This window comes from Urocitellus parryii, chromosome 2 (assembly GCF_045843805.1).
Source record: "Urocitellus parryii isolate mUroPar1 chromosome 2, mUroPar1.hap1, whole genome shotgun sequence".
Lineage (NCBI taxonomy): Eukaryota > Metazoa > Chordata > Mammalia > Rodentia > Sciuridae > Urocitellus > Urocitellus parryii.
The window spans coordinates 221,727,199-221,745,399 of record NC_135532.1 but is presented as its reverse complement, the minus strand read 5'-3'; the positions used below and the strand labels follow the sequence as shown (position 1 = coordinate 221,745,399).

Sequence of the window (18,201 nt, the reverse complement as noted above, 5' to 3'; positions counted from 1 at the left end):
AGGGGGCAGCACCAGCTCTGCACTTTTCCTTGTCCGTAATATGATTTTTTTTTTTTTGCTTTGAAATGATTTCATAGTTGAATGTAGAACATGGGAGGGTAAATCAGGACACAAGATGCCCTGTAATTTGATCTTCTTTTAAGAGTCCCTCAGTGAACCTCCTCACTGCTGTTAATTTTCTTGTGAGATTACCAATTCATCTCTTTTCCTTGAAAAAGGACCTCATTAAGACTTTCTGCTCTAATATGTGAAATATGTTGTCTAATAATAGACATTTATTTCATGGTATTCTCAGTTCGTATTGGTAAAAAAATATTAGGATTTGAAACTCTGCTGGACTTCCAGGTGAGAGGAATGAATGTTTTCACATAACAGGTAAATGAACCAGATAAATGTAACTTGTCTGGCCACATGCAAACAGTGAGAACTCTGCCTCCCGACCAGGCACTAAAACAGGAAATCACCAAGTTCATCGGCTTCGGAATATCATCCATGTTGTTTGTGGATTCTGGCCATTAATTTCAACAAATCATGTTTCGAGTTATTTATTCACAAACTATGATTACTAATGAAAATCTAAACAAGTAAAATAACTTTTCAAGGTCCCAGGTAGAAAGCAACTAAGCTATATTTCCTTTCTGGGGCTTCACCCTACATAAAAGCAGTCTGTGAAAAGTTGTGCATATTAAACAGGTACCAGGAATTAGAAGCTGCCTCCTTCACAATGCGCCAAATTTACTTACATAGAACTTAGAAATTGAGTGAAGAGAAACTTTTCATTCATGAAGAATAAACATTAAAAATCATAAAAAAATTATACCAGTGAACTGTGATCCATACCAGTGATGCTAGTTGCCATCCAATGCCTGCACACAGCAGGCGATCAATAAGTGTTGCTGAGGGGCAGAGGAGAATATACCAGCACTGTTCTTACCCAGAACCCCTTGGGCAGCTGAACTCCTCTCAGCATGGCCCCCACTGTCACTGAGCAGCCTTCTAGGAAGCAGGGGAGTACCTCGCACCAGGTCCCACAGCTTTAACCCCAGGTGCAGGTGGGTCAGCCTCCCAACCCTCCCAGGATGGCGCTTAAGAAAGCCCGGGTACTGCTGAGGACAAGGGTGGGCTGCAGAGGACCCACCTGTGGAACCAAGCCAGAGGCGGCTGACCTGACCGCCCGTCTGTCTTTCCTTCATGTTCGTTCATTCCCTCAGAAGTCGCCGTGGACCTCCCATCTGTAAAACCCCCACTACCTCTTCCCACTGCTGTCCCTGTTCCCTTGTAGTATCCAATGTCAGTGTTCAGCTGCCTTGTGGTATTGGACAGCCTAACAGGCACAGTCCCTAAGCCACATGCTTGGTGTTTAATTAAACAGAAGCGGGGAGATGTTGAGGGCCACCGCCAAGTCGGGAGGACGCATGGCATTTTTGCCAGAAGTAGTGGTTGAGAGGTGACGCCAGCGAGCCATTAAGATGATGACTTTTGAGTTCTCGCGGGGATTCCTGAAGAGTTCGAGTTGGTTGGGGAAGTGCCGGAGGAGGGATTTCCGGTTGGTGGTTCCTGGAGGAGCCATGGGTGGCGTTGGGGAGAGTTCCCGGGGAGCGTGTGTGGAGTGTGCTGGTGGAGTTCAGAAATAAAGTTTGTTCCTGCTCGAGTGGCTCGTGATTTGTGCCCAGCCAGACTGTGGCACTGTCTGCCTCCAGAAGCCCTCCTCTTGGCCTCCATATCCTCTGTCCTTCTCCTTTATGGCTCCTCCTTTTCTGGCCCCTCCTTTGAGGGTGCATCTTCTAATGCTCTTTCTTACTCCCTCTTCGTATCCGTTCCTACCTTCACATCGCAGGGGATCTCTTCTTGCAGTGAAGTGTCATCTGATGTTACAGAGTTCAAACTCCTCATCTCTTACATTTCCAACTTCCTGCCACATAGGTTCTCGTGGAAAGCCCAGCAGGACTTCATGTCCAAAGGGCCCAGCACTAAACTCATTCTTGCCCCCTTCCCTTCCTGTTCCCTCTATCAGCCAATGATCCAACCACATTCTGTCTTCTAATTAGCATCCTGCAGTGACCGTTGACGATGATTCTTCTTCACGTCACTCGTTGCCTTACGGATTACCAAATCACTTATTCATTTGCACAACAATATCATTGAGCACAACCTTGCACCAACCCTGTGCTGGGATCCAAGGGTGCCATCAAGAGAAGCTACCTGCAAACAAACAGCTTGACTTCTCTCTCACACCCATAGCCATGGTTTGTTGGTGGAAGCTCAGCGTCTTGTTATCTTCAGTCCAGGGCCCCATGCAGGTTTTATAAAGAGGGAAAGAAATGTCCAGCGAGGCTGGCATGGGCACTAAATGCCCCAGCAGAAATTGATGGCCAGAATTCTTCCCGCAGCCTCACCCTATCCCAGGGGAGCCAGCAGCAGTCTGAGCATGTGTCCAGGAGCTCCAGTGGAGGTCACCTCCCTGTGGAACTTGGTAGAAGCACAGGCGAGGGGATTACTCAAACAACAGGGACCGAGGTGGTTTCTGGGGACAGGTTCACAGTCTGACTCGCAAGAGAATTTAAGTGATGGATCTGGGGTAGGAAAGGGGATTTGACCAGAGGAGGCGAATCTGCAGAGTGGCCTGGCGTCATGCGCCCTCTCTCATTGCCCTCCTTGCCTCCCATGTCCACTCCTGGATCTTGGCTCAGGTGCTCTCTGGGGAGCCAAAACTTAGGCACAGGCGTCCACTCTCCACTCCAGCCCACTGTACACGACAATATCACTATACACTGCCCAGTGTCCCCCAGCTCTGAATCCCGCTGGCCATCCCCTTGTGCGAAGGTCCTAATGACTGCTCATTTTTCAGTTAAAAGCATCCAGAACCTTCAACGTGGCCCACAACTCCCACCAGCCTCAAGCTCGACTAGCCCTCCCACCCCTTTGCTAAGCCCCGCATGCCTCAGGCAGGTCCTGCTTGGGAACCCACGTGTGTGCACCTGTGCTCACTGGTTCCCCCCCGCCCCCCTCATCCTCCCACATAAATGCTCTTTCCTGAAGCCTGGGCCTGGACGCTGTATTTCCACTCCACCATGTTTGGGCTCTGCCTGGACCCAGCCCCCAGGCTTCCTACCTGTGGTGTTGAAGCTCATGTTATCAGGACCCAATCACAATGCAGCACACACACACACACACACACACACACACACACACACACACACACACCAGAAGCTATGGGAACAACGCATACACTTACTGCATGTAATGCCCACTGATATTTTCTGTTCTGCTGAATTTTTTCTACTCTATTCTATTTTTTAATTGATTGCCGTGTCCCACTAAATGCTTCAGTGACCCACATTTTTTAAAATACTGTTTCACGTCAGCTAATCCTAATGCCTGCCGTATGCAGGAGATGTTGTGATGGACATCTTTGTTTTACTGAGACTGAAATGGGCACAGTGCCGGCTGGCCTGGGTCACGCCGCTCAGCACCACGGTCAGCTTCTCACAGCGGCCACACTCTGAGCCTAGCCTCCCTCATGAAGGCCCATGTCTTCTCCTGGAAGCCAGCTGTGTCCTGCCCCAGGGCTCCCCAGCATGGACTCACATGACCCAACCTCTTGCCCTGCCGCACATGGGCCTGGCTTGGCCTCCTCGTGGCTTGTCAGTTTCCTCACGGACACAGTTAGTCACTGTAGTGCCTTGGAGAACCCTGGTGCTATCCTGAAATGGACGTTCAGCAAACGGCACAGTGAGTTAGATGTTAGGGCTGCTACTGCGTCACCCGGGGAGGCTCCTGGCACAGGGAAGCCCCTGCTGGCTGGGAAAGTGTGTGGCCACCTGGGGAGGCTCCCTGTCTCATGAGGATTCATAGCTAACACCGTGCTCTTCAGTCACTGATGTGGAGAGCATTCTGCTATAGCTCTACCTGAGTGGCCCAACGGAGGGTCTCTCTGTTCTCTAACAATAAATCAGGAAGTTACGGAGGTCCTCAAGTTGGCCTAAGAAGAGCGCGTCGTGTTCCGTTTGCACGTATGCAGTTCATCAAGTTCATGAGACCTTTGTTGAGCTTTTTGCATGACAAGTACATGCCAGGCTCTCTGGGCTCTGATGATCCACCCTGCCTTCTGCTAGACCCTGCATCTTGTCCCAGAATCACACAGCTGCAAGAAACCCAGGACGTTTCACTGGGGCAGGGAGACATCTAAGCATCCAAGACACAAAATTTTTTCTGGTTTAGAAAAACTCTTGGGACATTTATTCTTGAAGACCCCTTGGATATACCTCTGTATCTAATGGCCATCTCTAATATAATGATTCTCCATCATCTTTAAAAATTTTCATCATGCAATTCGCACCTCTTTATTCGACCTCTATTCTTAGGGAGACTAGAGAGGAAGTCTGTGTTATACCTCAAAAGCTCACTCTTTAAAAATAGTTTTCTTTCCCTTTAACCTGTCCTTACTAAACCAGACAATCGCCGCTCAGTCTTGTCTGTATTTAATTCTCCTCTTTTTAGGTTATCACCAGGAGTCTTTGATTTCACTGGGCTTCATGTAAAGTTGCTACACTTGGTCGAGACACAGGTGACCTATTCCATAGGGAAGGCCACACCTCAGCCTTTGAAATCCTGAGCTCAATACTGTGATTTACAGACCCAGGGAGAATAAAGCATATATTCAGATGGAATTTCTGCATGTCATCACTCCCTGTTAGTCTCTTCTGAAGCACAGTCTTACAAGATTGCTTGCCCAACTGGGCAGATAATCTTCCAACAAGAATTCTGGCTTTGAGCTGACATCCATTCGTCCTAGACAGCCAGCATATGCCACCCTGAAACGTACTTCTCCATTGCTGCCAAAAGCTTCCTGAGCATCCTCAGACTAAAATACCCTTTTAAAAAAGGGAGAAGACTTTATTTTTTTAGCACAGTTGTAGACTCACAGCAAGATAGAGCAGAAGATGTGGAGATTTCACATCTCTCCCAGCCTCCTCCACATCCCCTTGCCACGGCTTACCATTGATGAAACTACACTGACATCATTACCACCCACATCAGGGGTCTCTTGGTCTTGGACAACCTATGGTTTGTCCAGTTGTACAGTGGCAAGTACTCACCACTGTAGGATCCCACAGAATAGTTTCCCTCTGGGCTCCCCTGTTTATCCCTCCCTCCGTCCCTCCCAATTTCTGGCAACCTCTGACCTTTTTACCATCCCCATGGTTTTGCAAAACAATTCCCTTTCAATCAACTAGCTTCTGGAGCCTTTGAAGGATTCTGGCTTTGAAAACATGTTATCTTTTTGACTTGGCCTGACCCAAACATGTTGTACTATTTTAAGGAATTAAATGGGCTCCAAATCACTTTCAATTAAAAGTAATGGAAATAGCTATTTTCCCCCATACTTTATATTGTGAATACATTACTTCTACTCCTAAAAAAATACTCTTTTTCACCAATTTCTTTCTTCTATGTGAGAAGTTACATGTCACTAAATCTGTTTTTTCCTGCAGAATTTTTCAGATAGGTGACTGCCATCAGGTTGAATTAATAATGCCCTTTGACAGGTAGTTAGGGTGGCAATAGTAGGGACGATGGTGAGGGCATGTGGCAGAGTCATGGTGAGGGAGGTCAGGTTGGGCTCAAGTGCCTGGGACCCGGGGAAGCTGCAGTGCGGTTGGCTGATGAGACAGCGTCCTGGATCCTCAACATCCAGAAACCAGTTCCCATTGTACCTTTCTGAATACCAACTTTAATTCACTTGCAAAACATGATAGAGATTTTTTTTGTATATATATTTGAAAAGCCAACAAATAAAATGTATGGTATTTGAAAGGCTTTTAGTAAGTGGCCAGCAATGACATCCACAGCGGCCACTGCCGTCATCTCAGCAAAGTGCCGAGGAAGCCGCTGCAACACACTGGCATCAAATGAGGAGCTAAAGCCTTTCCAGATGCTGCCTGCCAGCCTCTGCCTTCAGAGATCCTTATGCCATAACATCGTCTATTGTCTTTTAGAGACGAGAACAATGAAATAACATGGAAATCAGATCAAAATGAATTATACATAGGAACTTTTAAAACTCTGAGGTTGATTCAGCTCACTGCTCCTTCTTAATGGAATCCAGGCCATTCCACCGACACAAAGTAAGATTTTTTTTGTGTGTGTTCCAAGAGTTCAGTTTCTCTGTAATTAAAAGAGCTCTCTGTTTTGTTTATTTTGCTTTGGGGGAGATGTTTTCTTCTTTATCTCTGCCGTGAACATTCTACCTACAAAATCAGAGCTTTCAAGATTATTAAAGAGTGTGTGTTAATAATTAGATATCAAAGCTTTTTAAAGCACCCTGTTTCTTTGATAGAATTAGTTTCTCATTAAAAAGTTAATAGAAATTTTTTCAAAGTGGGAATATTTTTATATCAGTCAGACAGGCTGGATAACTTAAAGCCCCTGACTTCAAAGTCATTGCTACTCCTCTTTTCTCTTTTGCACTCTGATCATTCTTGGGTCATCACTAAACTCACCTAATACATAAAGCACTCTGTGCTCATTCCCGCCCCGGGTTGGGAGGCGTGGACTCAGCATAGAGCTGGGGGCTTAGGAGAGACAGGACACAGGCAGTCCTGGCTCTGAGACCCTGGAGCCCAGCAGGGAGAGAGACAGCAAGACCTAACCCACAAAGGAATGAGCCAGAGCCTGAAAAGACCCGTGAACAAAGGGCAGATGTGGCCCCTGATGGAGGGGATTAGAGAAGGCTTTACAGTTCATCCATTAAGCTAAATACACTCGAGGGATTTGGAGGTGGATTCAACAACTGTTGGGTAAACACCTAGTTTTATAGAAGTCATTTGAAGTGGCTCATTGTGACTAATTTTATCTTACTGGTGAAATACTTCTTAAATATGAAAGGGGAAAAAAATCACATCGACATCCAAAGGAAAAATGAACTGTGGATGAAGACAGGTCTGGGGGGAGTTATTCCAGGGTTCTCATGGGGACATGGAAGCACTAGAGACCCTCCCGGGAACCCCTGCCCTCTACAACAGACAGACTGAGGAGCTCCTTAGAAACTGCCTCCTCCCAGCAGACCTGAGGCATAACTCAGAAGGTCCCGGGCTTGAGTGCGAGCAGCCTGGCTTGGCTGTCACAAGATTTATGCCAATGGCTGCGTTTTCCACTGTGTACAATTCAGGGGAGGCAAACACGTCAGAAGTCTTGTAAAACTTTGCTATAAATATATTTTTTAAATCAAATACTTGAAGTTTCCATTTATTTTCCTAGACATCTTGCAAATATTAATCCATCTCCAACTGTGACAGAGACAGTTTTGTAAAGGGAATTCAAATGATTTTATTTCTGGATTCTGGTTGGGATTGCTCAGAATCCTATCATGCCTCGTTTTTAATTAACTTTCCCTTTGCCAACTCATGATCATTCTCGATCCGTGGGGACAAGAACTTACCTGGTAATCTGCATGAAGACTCTGAACTCAGTATATGACACGAGTCCAAACGCAGTGATGATTTATGAATTCTTGCCATTCTTAGGCCTGTTGTTCAGAGTCTTTTCATGGATTTTATTACCATGGCCCAAAGGAGAGAACAGTGGTCCAGCCAGTTTGTAGCTCCCTCGGCGTCTGGTAATGATCGTCTCTCCTCACCCACGGCCCCACACTCCAGTTCAATGGTCTCCTCACAACACCCCACCACTCCCCCAGGGAACAGGATCGTGGCCCTCCTAAGTACAACATCCGTGATCACTTGTTTTAACTCTTGAGCGTGCATCCGCAGATAGAACCCCAGGCCACCCCTAACAGCGCTGTGGACGGTCTGTTGCATGACCTCCTGAAGGTCTCCACTCTTCTCATCCCACCGTCCTCTGTATAGACCCATAAATAAGTCCTGTGGCTGCCACTTAGAGCTGTTTCAACTGAGAGGGGTGATGCATAATAAATGGGCTCAATTTTGGACTCTGATGGAGTCAAGATATTTAAGCACCTTTTCAATGAGAAAAAAGCAGTCTTTCTCAGACAGCTAACGGAATTTATGAGGACGGCAGAGGAATCAGCAACCTCCAGCCACAACCTCCCACCTACGCCATGCTGCCAGACCCAGCAGAACCAGAAGTGAGCTCAGGCAGAACTCCCCAGGCCTAGGCCCAGGCCCAAGCAGAGTCAGGGGCCTGGGCCCAGAGCTTCCGGGATGTTCCTGCCTCTGGACCTTCAAGGTCAGGACCGACGTCCAGCCCAGTTAGCGGGGTTGGTTTAAGACTTGGGCCTGCTTTAGGCCCATCAAATCTACAACGGCCACATCTTGACTCTGAGGGTGAGCACTGATGGTTATAGATCTACCAGGAGAAAGTCCATACTTGGATATTTCAGTATGAATCCCGAGGCCTCCATTTCTCACCTCCACACGCATTTCCCCCACCGCCACATCAGGAGCACTAACCCCCAGCCCTGCACCCTATGTCACCCGGGGCACAGCCTCTGTGTTTCCTCCTGCCGCCTGTCGGTGAGGCTCCCCTAGGCTCCTTTCCACCCCCCCACCCCTTGGCTCTTCAAAGTCTTTGATGCAGCTTTACGCTGATGTCTCAAGAGAAGTCCAGAAGTCAAGTCAACCCCTGCTCCTGGACCATCCCCGGTAGCCGCTGCTGAAAATGCTCGTGGAAATTAGCACACCTGCCTGCTCACACACCGTCAGACTGCCGGGTGGCAACAGCTGGTATCTGACAACAACAAAATGCAATCATAGGCACTGCTTTGATAACTCAGATTAAAATGTCAAGGACCATGTTTCATAAGGAGGCAGTCCTCTGCCCCTCTTTCTCAGAATATTCTGGCTGAGCATGAAGGATTTAATCATAAAGATTTGCTTCACTGCCCCAAATGAGCTTCTGATTGATTTTTCCAATTCCATCTTTTCCCTTCTTCCTTACTTGTGCTTCCTCTTGAAAGGCTCACACTAGTTGAATCATCACCATTCGTCTCTACGAGATCCTGTTGAAAATGAATGTTCTGTAATGTGTGGGACATCGGTCTGCTGGAGACATTTCCTATCCCCAGGCGTTCTCCCAAGACCCCCAGCCTCACTCCCTCCTTAACCCCCCTGACCTCTGAAGGAGGCTCCACACAGCCTCCTCCCTGTCCCTGCGGCCAGCCTCTACCTCCAGGTGTGAGGCACTCCCCAAGCTCCATGTCCATCAGATCCCAAGTTCCAGTGGCTTCCACGGACCGCTAGCCACTCCCTTCCGAGGCAGGAGGACACACAGTCAGTTCTCAGCAGAAAATCCTACTCCAGACTCCGCCTCTTTGGGGTTGGATGACTGGAAGAGCGAACCATCACATCCTGCATGGGCGGCTGCATATCTTTTGTAGGAGAGAAGGCATTGGGGGATGTTCTCACCTTTAAGGCCATTGCCCAAACTTCAGCACCACAGGAGAAGTCAAGTTACAGAGACACAAAGAAAAGGAACCAACCCTTCACTGTCTGAATCATTCAGTTGGCAACTTTTTTGTTTGCCCTCCTGCTGAGGCCAGGAAATGGTGCCTCATTGTGGCAGATATCAGGGGAATACACCGTGGTGTTAAAGCGTGGAAACATCAGTGTAGATGACTTTCCCAAGGAACCCTCAGGAGCCACTGAGCAGTTGCTCTTTTTTCCGCTCCATCTGGAGGAAGTTTCCTTCAGTTGACATTTTTCCTTAGTTCTTGGGTGGTGTTCGACATCAATGGCGAAGCAAACAATGTTGCTTAAGAAAATATTGTTTTGCTGTTGATTTCAGCCAAGCTTCATGTTTCTGTCAAAAATACAAATAAAATGGATATTTTGGAGGTGATAAAAGATGGTTCATACCTCATAGCCAAGATACATATTGAGTTTTAACTAAGAGCTACACATACACTACAGAAGATCTTTTATTTTGTAAATATCTTTTCATGCTTCATCGATGCTAAATGTTCAATGAGAGCAATTGATATAATTTGTCTGACATAAGATTTGTAAAATCACTCTGCTAACAAGAAAACCTCAGAACGTCCCACGAAACAAGCGCATGCAGTGTTCCTGGTTTGCCAGGAAACAGGGCAAACTATCACAAGATAGAGCTGACTTGAATTCTCTGTTTGATTGCAAAGCTGGTGTGACGTGTGCAGCCTACTGAGCTGCTCGGGGTTTATTTAACAGCTAGCAAGGGGCAAGGAAGTCCTTGCAGCGTTTGGTGCTCATACTTGTGTACATTCCTGTTTCTACCTGTCAGCGTTTTTTGTTTTTTTTTTTTTCTGCATGAATGACTTGCTTGAACATTTCCTTTGGTGTGAATGAGGAATCTATTCAGCTTCTTGTATATCTGAAAACGTTTTTCTTTTGTTTTCATCTTGAAACATGTTTGTTGACTATCGAATCCAAAGTTGAGTTTTGCTTTCCTTTTGGTACTTTGAAGATTTTGTTCCATTTTCTTCTTACTTGGATTGTTTTTGAAATGAAATCTACAATTGACATAATTTATCTGTCATAAGCTTTGTAAAACGGTAAATTTAATTTACATTAATTTATCATTTATTTAAATAATTTATCATTCCCCCCAATATATGTCTCTCCTCTGGCTGCTTATGAGACCGTCTCTCCATTTCCAGTTTTGAGCAACATTTGATGGTGTGCCTTGGAGTACTTTTCTTAGTATTTTTGAGTCAGGGTTCATTGAGATTCTTGGCTCTGTGGGTTTATAGTTTCCACAGAATTTGGAAATGGCCTAGCTATTGCTTCCTCGATAACTTCCTCAGTTTCTCTGCCCTCTGTCCTTGTCTTTGGGGACTCTGGGCCAGTGAGTCCACCTGAGTGTCAGGATGTTGGCCAGGCTTCCCTGTTCACAGACGGCTGACTTTTCATCTCTCTTCTGTCTTTCATCCGTTAGTACATCTTCAATCTGTTCTTCCTGCAATATCTAATTGGCAGACAATCTATTCCACAGTTTTTTCCATCTCACACTTTATAATTTCATCTCAAGTTTGACCTGAGTATTTCTGTATTTTTATATCCTTTAGATCTTCGTTTTGAACACAGTGCAGTTACAACACAGCTATAACATGAGGACCGTTTTATTGTTCTTTTATGATCAAATCAATATCTGTGTCAATCATGAGTCTGTTTTCATAGATATAATTATTTCTTTTTCTTTATGACTCATGTTTTCCTGCTTTTGTGACATTCCTGGAATTTGTTTTATAACAGTTTTATTGAAATATAATTTGCATACCATAAAATTCATGCTTTTAAATTGTACAATCCAATGGCTTTTAGTATACTCACAGAATTTCAAAACTGTTACCATTATCTAGACATTTTTATGTCATTAGGACATTTTTATCATCCCCAAAACAGGCTCCACACCTGTCATCAGCCCCTCCCCTCATTCCCACCTCCCACCCAGCCCCCGTCAATCAGTCTTCTGTCCCTAGGGACTTGTCTATTCTGGACATTTCATACCAAGGGAATCATAAATTTGTGTTCTTTTGTGATTGGATTCTTTCGTCTAACATGGTGTTTTCAATTTATCCGTAATTTGATAATTATCCATATTGAAGCATGTATCAGTATTTCATTCCTTTCTGCTTTAGAATAATATTCCATTAACTTTCATCATTTGGTGGGTATTTGGGGCTTTACCTGGGTATTTTTTTTAAGAGAGAGAGAGATGAGAGAGAGAAAGAGAGAGAGAATTTTTTTAATATTTATTTTTTAGTTTTCGGCAGACACAACATCTTTGTTTGTATGTGGTGCTGAGGATCGAACCGGGCCACACGCATGCCAGGCGAGCGCGCTACCACTTGAGCCACATCCCCAGCCCCACCTGGGTATTATTCACAGGATGTCCAACACAGTGAATTTTACCTTCCTGATACTAAATATTTTAATTCTTATAAATAGTCATGAATTCATTCTGGGATGCAGTGAAGTTACTTAATAATGGTGTGGTCTTACTGAATCTTGCTTTTAAGATTTGCTAGGCAGGAGGAGAGCAGGGCTCAGTCCTAGTCTAACTGCTCCTCCCCCAGGAGGGAGGCCTCCCATACCAAGCCCTGTGCCCCATATTGTCCAGCATGGTGGGAACAGGCACTATGCCGAGCCCCGTGTGGGTGCCAAGCTCCGAGGCTGCCTGGCCTTCCAGGTGCTTCTCTCCCTGGCCCAGGGAGTTTCCTCCCACGTGTGCATGAGTCTCCACAGCTGAGTGCCCAGATCGGGCCCTCTGGCGTTCCCCGTCTGTGATCACTCCCACTCCCAGGACCCTGTGCCTCCCCAGGCTCTCAGTTCTGCTTCCTCACCCCTGGGAGGCTGCTGGGCTCCCTCTGGGTTCCCCTCCACGTGCTGTGCCCCCAAAACCCTCTCAAAGATGGGCCCCCCTGTGTTGTGAGGTTGCCCTTGTCTGTCTCCCATCCTTCCGAGATCGCTGTCATTCGCCACCAGATGCACAATGGCTCTGAAACCACAGCTTCACATGTTCCCTGTGTTCTTTGGTTATTGGGCAGGAGAATATCTCCGGCTCCAGCTGCTTCATCTTGGCCAACACCAACACCAGACCAGCAGTGGCCCATAACTCAGAGGATCATAGTACTCGCTTGCCACCCTCAAAGCTACTGCAGAGAGAAACATCCACCATGGGTGCCCTAGATTTCCTGATTCCATTTCATGTTGCCAATGGAGCCTTTTGGGGGGTGTTGATGGGGGCTTCTCTGTGTTGTGTTAGCTGGTACCTTGATAACCTCTCTTTCAGGAATCCATGCACACCACTGGCTTCTTTGAATAAGGAAACTTTTATGTCTCCTCTCAACAGGTGATCAGCGAGTTTGAAGCCTCCCCTGACTCATTTTCCTACAGAATCCCTAACCTGAGCAGGAATCGTCAGTACAGCGTCTGGGTGGTGGCTGTGACCTCGGCAGGAAGAGGCAACAGCAGCGAAATCATCACGGTGGAGCCATTAGCCAAAGGTGGGCCCTGGAGTGAGGACTTCATTCCCTGCCGTTCGGCTGGCCTAACTCTCTGCTCTTTCTGCAGTCAACCTGGGGGAGCTCTGAAAATCACATCTGCTGCTGGCTGGCCCTGGGCCCCTAAGCCAGCCAGGAAAGGGCTCCCCAGAGGGGAGTGCTGCAGCCCAAAGTGTCTTTGGGAAAATTAGGAGAGGAGCCCCACCCACCCCTTTGAATAGAAGAAAATCATGGCATGGCCTTTCCAGGGACTTCTGCTCTCCTGGAAACTCAGGTGTCACACTTCTTAAAGAGAAATGTCAGTTTTGAGATCTATGGGATCTGGAACCTTGTAAGTGTGAGGAAATCCTTGGCTCTACATCTGTGGGTAGAATGCTATACACAAAGTCCTTAAGGGATAGTGCAAACCTGGGGTCACCCAAGAATCAAAGTTCCTAAGAATAAGTATGTTATCTTCACAGTTTGATGTTAGACTCGTCCCTAAAAATCGTATGTGAGGAATGCTCCTTCTCTTCTCCTGGTCCTCACTGCAGCCCATGTCTCCAGTTCCCCCACCTGGCCCTCAAAGTGGATCCATCTCCAGGCCAGCAGGAGATGCCTCCTGATTGGGGGGCACAGAGCAAGGGCAGTTTATTACTGAATGGTCTCTGGGATTCTGAAAGAGAAGCATTAACATTCCAAAATTCCAAAGTCTCCTCTAAACATTCTTGACAATGTGATGTTCATGTGACACCTAAGAAAGAGACAGAATAAAATAGTGAGGGCAAAAAAGAGCGCCTCGTGGTCCGAACACGGCAGAGACGGGGTACGGTGGTGCTGGGGGGAACCTAAACCAGTGGAGTTTTTTCTGTTGTGATCTTGTCATGATACCAGCCAGCTCTAACACTGAGGGCAAAAAGGGATGGTAAAGGAGAGTGGTGGAATAAGGATCACCCTGCAGGAGGAACTGGACTGCAACAAAAGCTGTCCATGGGCAGTGACTTCGCTTCTCCTTTCCTGTGTGCCGTCACAGTTCTGAGGAGACCCAGCCAAGAAGGGCCAGGCTGGTGCAGTGTGAAGCGCCACATTCACAGGGGCGCATTTGAAAATGGGCCACTTGCATAGGAGAGGAGTGGGCCTCGTCTGCAGAGATCACGTGATGCTTGTTGTTGGATGAGTCATTCTGAGTGTGCATCACGTACCCGCACTCTGCTGCGGGTGCAGAGGAGCTAGTCAGGGGGGCCTGACAGCTCAAGCAAAAACTCCCTGAATCTCCGTGGCCTCACACGGTGGCAGAGTCCAGCTGATGTTTTCTTTTGTTTTTTGGTGCTGGGGATTGAACCCAGGGCCTGGTGCTTACAAGGAAAGCACTCTACCAACTGAGCGACACCCCCAGCCCAATTGATGGTTTTGACAGCTGACTTCCCTTGGCAGATGGCTCCACTCCACATGATGATTCAGAGATCTAGCCTCTTCCACAGTGTGATCTCAGCCTGGGGCAGAGCCACAAACGAAGGGGGAAGAGAACACAGAGGGTCGTGGGTCTAGTGTTCACTGCCAGGGATGGATGTGTGTGGGAATGACCCACTTTTAAAGCGGGGCTAGGAAATAAAGTCAGGCTGGGCATCCAGAGGGAGAAGGAATCTGCATGTCGAGCCCAGAGGAGCAACTCCACAGATGAACCAAACACACGTGCCTGCCCACGGGGAGCTTACAGCTTGTGGGAAAACGTTACCAGCATCACTAAATCTACACTGAATTGTCTACTGCAATGAGCTCTGCTTAAAAACCACACCATAAGAGGACCACACAGAGTGCAGAGGTGGTGGTCAGATTCGGCCACCCAGGGACGAATAGATGTGGTCACCTGAGATTCAAAGAAGATGATACTCCTTAAGGAAGCAGCAGTCAGAGACCTGCAGCTGTGCAGGGGTTTAGCATGTTGGAGGCTTGGGGAACAGGCATGGGACCGTGATCCCGAGGACCCCGGAAACTGGACTTTCAGAGCCATAAGGGACTTTGGACTTTAATGCGAGAGATATGGGAAGACGCTGGGGTTTTAAGCAGAGGAGATACATTTGTGTGTGTGTGAGAGAGAGAAAGACTGTATGTGTGATGACCTTTATTTTGTAGTTTTAGGTTTAGAGAAAAATGGAAGATAGTACAGAATTGCCATTTACCCCCACCTGGCTGCCCGTGTGATTGGCATCTCAAGTGGGCACTGGGGAACATGAGCCATGGGTGTGCTTTTAAGACCTCAGTGGACCCTACATCTAAATGGCTTGCAGACAGGTAAGGACAGAAAGTCAGGAGACAAGAGAGGAGGGACTGGCCGTCCATCAAGGCTCAGACTAGCCCAGGGTGAACAGGGTCAAGAGAAGTGGTGTATTGTGGATGCAGACCCAGCGGGACAAGGTGACAGGTGTCGGGGAGGGGAGGCAGGCTCAGGGAATATCCACAATCTGACACAGGCGACGCACGGAGGTGTCATTTATCCATGAGGAAGAACATGGAGGAGGTGCATTTTTAAGCAGGAGGGAGGTCACGCAGCCGTTTGGATGTGTCCCCACCCGGGTGAAGGACCTGTCACTCAGAGGTGTCTTCAGTGGGGACAGCTGGCGGGAGACAGAAACACAGTGGTCATCCTCCAGATGTCCCACAGCTGGGAAGTGAGTGAGAGCAGGAGGGGAGCCAGAGGGATGAGGGCCCAGGACCTGCTCCAGGAGGGACAGGACTGGGACAGGCAGAGCAAAGGGGAAGGGCAGAGAGGCCAGAGAACGGGTGTCCAGCTGGGAGTCAAAACAGGAGGAGAGGTGGCAGGGGCAGCTGCCGGGGGACAGTGGAGGAAAACAAAGCTAGAGAGCCCTCTGGGTGGATGGCGGGAGGACCCCAACCTCCCACGAGCAGCTTCAGTGGGGTGAGGGGGACACACAGAAGTAGCCCTGGGGGCCTGAAGCCCATGGGAGGTGAGCAGCAAGCCCACAGGTCCTGACACCCCAACCAGGGCTGGAGCGGGCGGGCTCCTGGGGGAGGCCTGGCTTCTGCATGTCCCACCGTCACAGCACACCTGTGTGGTGGTGAGGACTCTAGCAGGATTGTCACCAGGGAGGAGTAGGAGGAAGGGCAGCGGGAGGAGACGGCAGGTTCGGGGTCTCCTGGTAGGTAATGCAGGCTCCTGGCCAGGGTCCTCTAGGCTTCTGGGGATGGTGGAGGAGGGTCAGAAGCCTAAGAAGAAGAGGGACCAAAGGAATCTCACTGCAGGAAGCAGGAGGGAGTTTACTAGAGACAGAGTAGGTCTGGCACAGAGGCCGAGAGTCCCGTGGAGGTGGGTGCTCATAAATGTTCAGCCCAAAGGCTCTTTTGCCTAGATTTCTCCAGAAACATTCCACTTCTCATGCTCCAGAGAGCTTACTTAGGGTTGATCTAGAAAGGCTTCTGGAACAGGCTGAGTGAGGAATACCGCAAGGACGGAGCAAAGCTCCATCTGGCAGCCATCACCCAGAGCCCATGTCACTGGACACCCATTAAGACCTGAAGGTCCACCCTACCCGGTTGGGAAACTCAGAGGACATGCGTGCAGAGCGCCCTGGGGTGGGTGCAAGGTGGATGCCGATGGAAGCAGACGGCTGGGAGGTAGAAGGATCCGAAATCCAGTCAGGGAGCAGATGGAGACCCAGAGCTCGTCCTGTTGGATCCCCACCAGAGGAAGGAGCCCTGAGCAGACAGAGACGGAGAGCCCAGCCAAGGCTGTGGCCGTACCAGGATGAGAAGGGCATCCAGGGTGCGAGTGGCCTGGCTTCTCCTCAGATCATCTGGGAGCCTGTTACTGTCAGACTCCCTGAATCCACCTAAGGTCCACTGAAGCCTCAAGGCCACGTGGGAGTTTGTGTTGTTCAGATTCCAGGTGATTCTTTGGCCAGCCGTGAGTTGAGTGAGAACCGTAGGTCTGGTATGTTCTGTTGCTCAGTCTTGGAATTTCAGCCTAGGACCCTTTAAATTCCAACTGCCTCAAATGCAAATTTTGTTCTGGAAACAGTGTGTACTGGGCTTGAAGAGGAAGTAGCACTAGCCTGTTCTTTTGAAATCACTGATTCCTAGAACCAATTTAAGAAGCTATGATCGGCATATTAAAGAACCATAATGGAATAGAAGGGAACATTCAAATGGATAAACTGGGGAAAATGGTAGAATATGTCAGATGCATCTGAATGCACAGATATAGCAAAGTATGATTTGGACAACTCTGCTCTCACTCACACGAGCATCCCAGTGATTAGGTAGCTTCTGGGTTTTGATGCAAAATGTACTTATTGAAGCAGTGGCTGTTCAGAAGATTCAGAGCCCTAACTCTAGCTGAACTTTGCTCATAACCCACATTTTACTGCTGAGGACACCCCTTCAAATAGAAAGAGCAGTCTGAAGAGTTTGAAGAAGAAAATGCCAGAAGTCACCAGGGCCAGAAATCTAGTGCTACCTGCCCGGGATCTTTTCATGAGCAGGATGTAAAATCAGCCGTGGTGGATGATTGGCAAAGTGGTCCTCCCTTAGAACTCTCCACCTCAATCAGGAGAGGCTGCTTCAAATGCATGGCCCCATTTGGAAGCGATATTCCTGTTTCCCCAAAAGACCTGGTTTCTGAGTCCTCCAGCATCTGTTCATCCTCTGCTCTTGTCCACTGAGCTCGGAAGAACAGACATAGGAGTGGCTCCGGAAGGCCTGACTGACCAGTTTTGGCATTCCACACCAGGAGGGCTCCGTCATGACTTGGTTCTGGGGCTCTCACCTTCACTGGGGTTCCGCGGTTCTCCCCGTGGGAGGCTGCTTCCCACCGCCTCTTGCCAGTGCAAACCCTGAAGCCCCAAAGGGTTCAGAGGTCTCAACACTGGTGCCATTTCCTTGGGTCCAGAATCAGTATGGGGCTGCCCACCACCTGCCGTTTCCATGGCGGTGCCTGTAGTTCAGGCCCAGCTCCCGGAGGGATCTCCTGCCCCTCCCGCCGCGTGTCCTCAGCCCCACCACGTGCCTAAGCATGTGGGCTAAAATAAAGGAGGACAGCAGCCTCTGCCTCCTAGGCCGGCCCCAGAAATTGCTTTCCATTGGACGGCAGGTGGCTTTCCTCTAGAAGATTACGTCTTGGTGACACAGTCAGCTCGGTGACACTCAAGAGGTGGCACCAGGAACCTTCAGTGTTGTCCATTCTCAGGAGCTCTCCACAGTGTCAAATGGTCCTGGAAAAAGCTCCTGCTTGGGCACCTGAATCACTG

At 48.3% G+C, this 18,201-nt stretch overlaps 1 protein-coding gene across 1 annotated transcript in view; it reads left to right on the top strand.

The window, feature by feature from the left end:
• Dscam (DS cell adhesion molecule) overlaps positions 1-18,201 on the top strand; it is a 546,865-nt gene that overhangs the window by 470,281 nt on the left and 58,383 nt on the right. Inside the window, exon 21 of the mRNA XM_077795550.1 lies at positions 12,808-12,961. Coding sequence (XP_077651676.1) covers positions 12,808-12,961 — 154 coding nt within the window. The remainder of the gene's footprint in view (positions 1-12,807; positions 12,962-18,201) is intronic.